The sequence below is a fragment of the Galeopterus variegatus genome, unplaced genomic scaffold, assembly GCF_000696425.1.
Source record: "Galeopterus variegatus unplaced genomic scaffold, G_variegatus-3.0.2 Scaffold3070, whole genome shotgun sequence".
Lineage (NCBI taxonomy): Eukaryota > Metazoa > Chordata > Mammalia > Dermoptera > Cynocephalidae > Galeopterus > Galeopterus variegatus.
The window spans coordinates 110,084-118,399 of record NW_007729181.1 but is presented as its reverse complement, the minus strand read 5'-3'; the positions used below and the strand labels follow the sequence as shown (position 1 = coordinate 118,399).

General features: G+C 37.8%; 1 protein-coding gene across 1 annotated transcript in view; it reads right to left on the bottom strand.

The window, feature by feature from the left end:
• The window catches only part of LAMA4 (laminin, alpha 4), a 147,133-nt gene that overhangs the window by 45,837 nt on the left and 92,980 nt on the right, over positions 1-8,316 (bottom strand). The window contains exons 13-16 of the mRNA XM_008583885.1: positions 5,333-5,614; positions 4,624-4,720; positions 2,763-2,879; positions 898-1,077 (exon numbers count right to left, since the gene is read on the bottom strand). Coding sequence (XP_008582107.1) covers positions 898-1,077; positions 2,763-2,879; positions 4,624-4,720; positions 5,333-5,614 — 676 coding nt within the window. The remainder of the gene's footprint in view (positions 1-897; positions 1,078-2,762; positions 2,880-4,623; positions 4,721-5,332; positions 5,615-8,316) is intronic.

The following is an 8,316-nucleotide window of genomic DNA, read 5'->3' as shown; positions in this document are numbered from 1 at the left end:
TCAGATGCAGATGAAGGTAATATAGTATGCAAAACCATACTGGAAAACTAGAAGTTTCAGTGATGATTCGTCATGATATGGATAAACATTGATATTTAAGTGGTATAAAAGATTGAATAACAATGTGAGAAAGGGAAATTTCTCAAGTAGTGTATGATTTTAATATCAAGTGTAACTAGATAAATTAGGTAGACATCGGAATACTTTATCTTCATTGCTATAAAATTATGTACTCAAGTTGGCCAATAAGCTTCTTAATAGGAAGCTGGAGTTATGTTTGGCCATATTCAGTACTTGTTGGTAATAACCTGCTTCTCAGGAAAAAGCAATGCTGTTTAGTGAAAGCACCAAAATTTAGTAAATTTTTTTCCCTAAAAACTAAACAGTATTTTGTTAACATTATTTTCTCTGACATCTAATTGATCTTCTTTCTCAAAGGATCAGTCTTACATTGATAAAAACAATTGCTACCATTATCTCACATAGAAAAAAGTATGACTCTACAAATCTAGGGTTTATTTATGTGATATAAATTTCACATATAAATTTCATATGTATAGACACACATACAGATAAATAGAACAATTTTTTTCTCCTTTTTATTTTATTTTTATTTTTTTTGTCCTTTTTGAGACCAGCCGCACCGCGCTCAGCCAGTGAGTGCTGTGAACGCACCAGTTATCCCTATATAGGATCTGAACCTGCGGCGGGAGCGCTGCTGCGCTCCCAGCGCCGCACTTTCCCGAGTGCGCCATGGGATCGGCCCTTTTTCTCCTTTTTAAAGCTAATTTTAACAATATTCCAATCCAAAACCCAAATAAAGAAAATTACTTCTTAACAAAAGATGTTGATCCAGTTCTTCAACTGGATCCAAATTGTGAAGTTTCTAAGTGATACCTGCATCTCTAGCAGAGTCCACTGCAGTGTTGTAAGCAGAAGAGTCAAAATTTTGAAGGTTTTGTGACCAGTTGGTTAGGTTGTTAGCCATCGGGGCGGTGGCCTGTTGAACCTCCACTGTTGTCTTGTTGGCTTCCTCGGTGACCAGCCTGGACTGACCCAGGCGCTCCTGAGCATCACCTTCACACAAAGCACAAGGACATGCACTTTGCAGAGAAGCAGGACACGTGTTGGGGAACATTAACATTCGTTTAGTCACTGGGATAAGACATCTCAAATTTTGGGCTTTTAAGTCACACTAAAATCGTTAAATCTGTGTATGTTAATTATGGTAGGAGTTAGGTGCTCCAGAATACTGTAAACAGTATTAATAAGTGAGTTTAAAAGACTCTAAAGTCTCATTTAAACCATGTGGATCACTTAAAATGCTTTCAAATTAAGAGACAAATTAAAAAAAAAAAAAAAGTATTTCCTCAGGTTAGAGACCTGGTGAGAAAGCCACAGAAAATGCATATGAGATTTTAACTAAGAAGTTGTTTGTGTCTGAAATTCATTGTAAATATTACTCTCTTTTATGTGTAAATTTACTTTCTTTTATATTATTTCTTTTAATGCTGGATCAGTATTCTTGTGGAACACTTTTGCCACAAAAATGAGGCCATAGTACAAAGGTAAATTAATAAGGAAAGGTATTTTTGAATAGAAAAAAAGCAAGTTTCAACATAGTATCAATAGTGAAATCCCATCTTTGTTAAAAATAGCATATTTAAAATAAAAATAATGTAAATTTATGACAAAAAAATTTTGTCTAGGCAATGGGATTAGAGGTGATTTTTCTTCTCTCTTTTTTCTTATCTGTATTTTCTAATTTTTGTATAAGGGTCATGTACTACTTCTGTAATAAAAATAATGAGAAATCACTTACGTGGTGTTGTAACTTCAAAATTTTAAAGTGAGAAAACATTTAATTTAACTTCATGTGCTCTGGATTCTGATGAATGTTGGTTTCAATCCTGGATCTGCTTCTTACTGGCTGTGCTTAACGAGCAGTTTCCCTAACTCTGACAAGTTCCAGGGTTCCTAGCAGCCTAAAGGCAATGGTGATACTAAATCCCCCATGAGATAAGGTATGTTGGACACTTAGCACAGTGCCCAGCACGCAGTAAGCATCAATAAACAGTAGTGCTGAGGCTGCTGAGGCTTCTCAGTGATGACCTCTCTCATGGCCAGAGCCAGTCCGCAGGACTGTAGCTAGGATTTGCTCCTTTTAGTGAAACATCCACATCCAGAAGAAGGGCTTTAACTTTTACTACGCTGGAGAAAGCACATCTGCTTCTAATCATATCTTTTTAAGGTACCGGTAGTCCCAGATTAGGCAAGACAAGTGCTCTGTTTCTCTCTTTGGCTTGTTGGTCTCCCTGCTTATATGATAAGAAAAACTCAACACGTGACAGAGGGAAGCTGTTTACAGTTGGAGCCAAAGAAATCCAATAACCAAATTAGGGCATATTGTTAACAAGGAAGAATGTTCACAAGAATTACCAAACAGTGTAAACAGCATGGTCCCATTAAAACACACACACACACAGACACACACACACACACACACACACGAAAGATTGAAAGAAAATGCTCTCAAATTTAAAGGTCCCTTCCTCTAAGTGGTGTGATTACAGCTTCTATGTTTATTTCTTTTTATTTTCTAGGACAATTTTTTGGGGCGATAAACATAGTTTCTTTTGTCATCAGAAAAAATAATTATAAAATGATTGACAAATAAGAAATCACCTAATCTTTCCTCAAAGGTTTATCGTACACACCAGTGAACAAAGCATTAAGACTTTAGTTCTCTCTGTGATCCTTACCTCTCTCTGTCGCTTGTAGTTGCTTAACGGCATCATTTAATCGGTTTTTGAGGGCACTCTTCCTTGCAAGGGCTCCCCCCACACGCCTGCTGGTGTCAGCCACTGCCTCATCATTGTCTGTGGAGAAGCAGCAGGAAAAGTAGTACCAGTGGGGCCAAGATGCCTCCAAAAAGGCTCCGTTTCAACAAAGAAAATTCTGATTTGTACCATGGAGTCCTCTGCAATATTCTGAATACTCTGAGCATAGATCACCAATTCTGGAAAGTGGTATTTAGAATGAGAGGTACAGGACTGCAGAAAACTAGTAACACTGCTTGTTACTAGGATGCCATAATGTTTAATTTCTTTGATGGAAAAATATAGCACTGCTGTGATTAATAACATCTAGCAACAAAATTGATAAAGAGCTAAAAGAAAAAAAAAACTATATATGTGTGATGATGACTAATTACACGTAAATAATTGTTTTTATTAATTGTTTCAATATAATTTTAATTGATATATAGCATACGTCTAGAAAAGGGCACACATTATAAGTGCACAGCCTGATGAATTTTCACAAAGCGAACACAAAATATAACCAGCATCCAGGTCAAGAAAATAGAACATTATTAGCGCCCTCGAAACTTCCTAGGCCCCCTATGATTACTCTAAGATGACCACTGCTGAATTCTATCTCCATGTTAGTTGTGTCTGTTTTTAAACTTTATTCAAAAGAGTTGATACAATGTTGTAATATTTTATAGCTTTGTCTTAATTTCTCTACTTTTGTCTTGATATCTCATAGTTTGTCTTCCAGGTTTGTTTGTATTTTTCAAGATTATCTTGACTATTCTTGGCTTTCCCCCCATTTCCATAGAAATTTTAGAATCATACAAATTCTAGAATTTGTATAAGAGTGGTGTTATTTCTTTAAGTGCTTGGAAGAATTCACTGGGAGAAGTCATCTGAGCCTTGTTTTGGTACTTTAACCGGTATATATATATGTGTGTGTGTGTGTGTGTGTGTGTGTGTGTGTGTGTGTGTGTGTGTGTGTGTATGTGTGTGTGTGTGTATGTATGTATACACACACACACAGTTTTGGTACTTTAATTGGTACTGCGTTGAATCCATAGATAAATTTGGGAGAACTGTCATTTTTACAAATTTGAGTTTTCCACTTAATAAGCATGGTATTTATTCTTCTTTAGATCTAAATTTTATTTAAATCTTAAATTTATTTAGATCTTTAATTTCTTTCAGCAGTGTATTATAGTTTTACACATAGTGATCTTAGCATCTTTATCAGGTTTGTTCTACACATTTTACTGTGTAGAACTATAAGAAAGTGCAAATAACCAGATGGCTTTGTGTCTCCCTGTCATCCTGACTCTTACAATGATGACCAATTCCTTTGCAGTAAAAATTTTAAAGAGCCTACTGAATTATTCAACAAAGATTAAATTATGGGCAACTTATGGGCAATGTAGTTTTAGTGTTAAGTGTATTTTATAGCATTATCTTCTTGAAAATTGACATTCATGCTAAGTTTCTACTAATCAGCCTATTTGATTAGCAAGAATATACACCACATGTTCGATAACATTATATTAAAAAATATAAAATCCTTGCCTTATTATAACTTGACTCTGAGCAGGGACTATGGTGTACTATTCAGTCGTAATATTATTTATTCTTGGTTGACCTGTTAGTTCAGTTGGTTAGAGCACAGCCTTGTAACACCAACAGCATGGGTCTGGGCCAGCCGCAAAAAAAAAAAAAAAATGTATTCTTTAATCCTAGCTTTTGGAAATTTCTGTCTATGTGTATGAAAGGAGGGACGCAACTAAATCAGAAGAAAACAGGAAAGTAAGATATTTACTAGAAAATGCCCTTGCTTGCAGTTGTCTGGCTTGATTGAGGAGGTTCTCGCTTTCGTCTTTATGGTAAATGATCTGAGTATCAATGCCACTCACAGCCTACAAAGGAATTGGGTGAAAAGAGTAAGAATGACAGCAGAAGATATCAGCTTTTCATGGTTTCAGCATTTAAGTGATACAGTTTACCCGCTAAACACCAGCTAACTTCACACGGCTTCATTTTCATAGTCCAAAATCCAGGTCAAATGTGAACATAAGAAAATATTGTCTTTGGCATTTTCAAGAAAAATGTTTTTTCAGGAAAATTCAATGAATATAGAACAGCCCCCGACCAAGGCCCCAACAAAGTGCTTGTCACACTTTGAAGCCACTCAATAAATAATTCTGTGTTGAAAAAATCTGAATGCATGCATAAAGCATCTTCTCTATCAGCAGGAACTGGTTTTTAGATATATTTATTCAGGGACTTGGCTAGAAAAAGCTCAAAGGAACTGGCATTTGCTGACTGGCACACAGAACATCATGAAGAACTTGCAAACTGAAACCTTCATGCCTAAGGAAAACGGTCTTTCCTCAGTTCCCCGACCCTTTCTGCCATTTGTACTATTTGTAACTTACATTGGAAGCTCGAGAGATGACATTAGAAAACAGAAAAGTATTGAGTAGGAAAAGGCACCACATAAATGGACTTCAAAATAAAGGAATACTTACATCGTAAATTCGGTCAGTGATGTTCAAAGCGAATTCTGCTGTTTCATTGGCTTCACTAACATAATTCGCAATATTTTCATAGACATTTGATGCTTCCAAAGCCTTCTGCACCAGTCCATTCATATCTGAACTGTGCAAGTTCCTGTCAATGAATAAACCTGTCATCTCATTTCTCCTTCTTGCCTCCTTATGGCTTGATTTTAATATTTCTGGTATCACAGATGCTTCCTTCCTGTTATTCAAAGTCACCTGGCTTGGCAAGGTTTTCCTCAGCTGCCCTTCCTAGCAGCATATGTCTGCATTCCTCTGCCTTTGCTGCCCCTGAGACTTCAGCCCATTTTTGCTCCACAGCAGCTGCCTGCCAGTGGCTGCAGGAAAATGGAATAAGATTTAAAAAGAGCCCTCTGCAGTTCTTCAAGTAAGGTTTATGTGGTGAAGCCAGGCAGAGGAATACACCCGCAGTCATCGCCACCAACTGCTTACCCAAATCAGCACTGTTATTCCCTTTCCACAAAAGAAACTGAGGCTCTGCGGGCAGGTGCAGAGCTTGCCAGGGCACACACTGTTGAGGTTTGTTTCACTCCTGTCACCTGGCTGTGTCCCTTAAGTTCATAGCCCCTCTCAGCCCAGCCCACCCGTCCCTTACACACCATGTTCTCCACCTTTGCCCTTTCTGACCCATGTAAGGTTCACGGAACATTTACTGAGTGCCCCTCATGCACTGGGCACTCTCACAGACAGGGGTTAATAACAGTATGTGCCTCCCAGGAGTGATGTGAGGTGGAGCAGGGATAAAACATATAAATGCTTGGTCTATGGCACCTGAAATTCAGTAAACACCAGGCATTATTATTATACCGAAACTATTTCCTGAATTGGAATTTCAAACTGTACATGTATCCACATGATTTATTTTATTGACAAATACCTCTTCCTCTATAATATAAACTCTACTCCCACTTCCGCAGCTCATCCTAAATCCTTTGACTTAATTTTACTCAGTCTTAAATCCACTGGTTTCTTATTTTTTTCTCAGTCCCAAACATTGATGACTAGTATCATTTTATTCACCAGCAACTTCTGGAAGGTTATCTGTGACCCACTTCTTGACATTGCAGACCTCACATTCACTCCTCTCTTCAAGCTGCCTGAACTTTTGAGCTCAGTCCACAGTTTCTCAGCCTCCTCCATTGAGCCACAGTCCCTGTGTGCTCTCTTTGGCTCACAGCAACCTCTTCTGTATTTCCTCAGCTACTTCCCTCTCTTTTGTCCAAGTTCATTATCCTTCTATCTATCCTTCTGTCCTCTGCAACAGGGCCGACTTATCCATTGGACACAGCAGGGGCCCACACAATGTCTTCATTTTAATTTTTTTAAATCAGTAGAAAAAATGAGGATAAAAATGATTGTTAGTCTTTATAACAATGCAGTCATGAAATATAGTTTTTATTTTTTAATTTTTTTTATGGCGACAGGGGCCCACCAAGGCAAAAGTGCATAGGGCCCAAGAAAGTCACAATGTAGCCCTGCTCTCTAGAGGTCATCCTAATCCCAATCTTTGCTAGTTGATCATCCCCATGACCCCTTCTTCTTAGAAATGGCTCAGAGAGTAAAACCTTAGGAAGGTAGATAAGAAAAAGTTTTAAAAGAAAGGGGTAGAAGGAAGAAAATGTTACAAATATATACTAATATTTTAAAATTTTGCTGGGTAGAGTGGTAAGACACACCAAAGAGCTTGAACCAAAGGCTTTCTTACTTTGTTTTTATTACTAGGCACAAAACAGGGGCTACATCAATATTCAAAATAAAAATGTGCTCTTGAAATGGAAGCTTCTTGATGAATCATGTCTAAAATTGAGCACAGCATGCAAATCATTGTGTACACCAGATAGATGCTGAAGAATATTTGCATTTTGAAGGGAAGATGTCTATAAATTTGAATGTTTCCCTGAATATATTAGGTCAGAAATATTCTAAAAACAAAAGGACTTCAGGGTGATTGATATTTCTGATCAGGTTTCATGTAAACAATATTCTACCGACACAGTATATTATCAAAAACAGTATTTTATCTAAGCTCCATTTTACTGTCTTCACCAAAAACACATTTCCTAGGGGCATGACACTGCGCTGGATATAACACTATCTCACACACCAAGGCTTTATGTGACATCTCTCTCTCCGTCTCTCTTGTTCTTTTCAGGAGATTTGGAAGAGTATTTGAAAATTTCGGCAGTCAGAAATGAAAAGGTAATACAGTTTTTTTGTTTTTTTTTTAAAGATGACCGGTAAGGGGATCTTAACCCTTGACTTGGTGTTGTCAGCAACACACTTTCCCAAGTGAGCCCCGGGCTGGCCCCAAGGTAATATATGTTTTGAACAGAAATTAATGTTGGTTCGTATTTTATTCATGACCTTTATTGGTCCTTGTTTGTAAGTGCCAGATCCATAGTCTTTCTCTATAATGATCTCATCATTTACCTATTATTTCAGGGCCATGAATTCAATTCCAATTTTTCCCTACATTTCAATTAGCATTAATTGAGTGCCCAAGGGGTGTGTGACTCTCTTCTGGATGCTGCGAGGAAAATTGTCAATTGATTTTCTCTTTAACAGGTGTTGAAATCGAATAGTTCCTGCTGTGCACTGCAGAGTGACTACAGTATTTACCAGAAGCCAGTTGTACTGCCTACTCCCAACCAGCTTTACCTTAGGCACTTGGGTGTGGGAAGCTAGTGCTGTCTATAAAAGAAACAAGTGATAGTAGAATTAGACCTTGTAAAGGGACCTGATTTCCACTCACCAAAAATGCCTTAGGTCACCCTATTGATAATTGAGGAACAGAACGCTCCATCCCCAGCCAGAATACGGTACTCTAATTTGACAGATTTTTTTTAAAATAGAAAAATCATCTCTCAGGCCAGCCCGGTGGTGCACTCGGTAGAGTGTGGCGCTTGGGAGCGCGGCGGCGCTCCCGCCGAGGG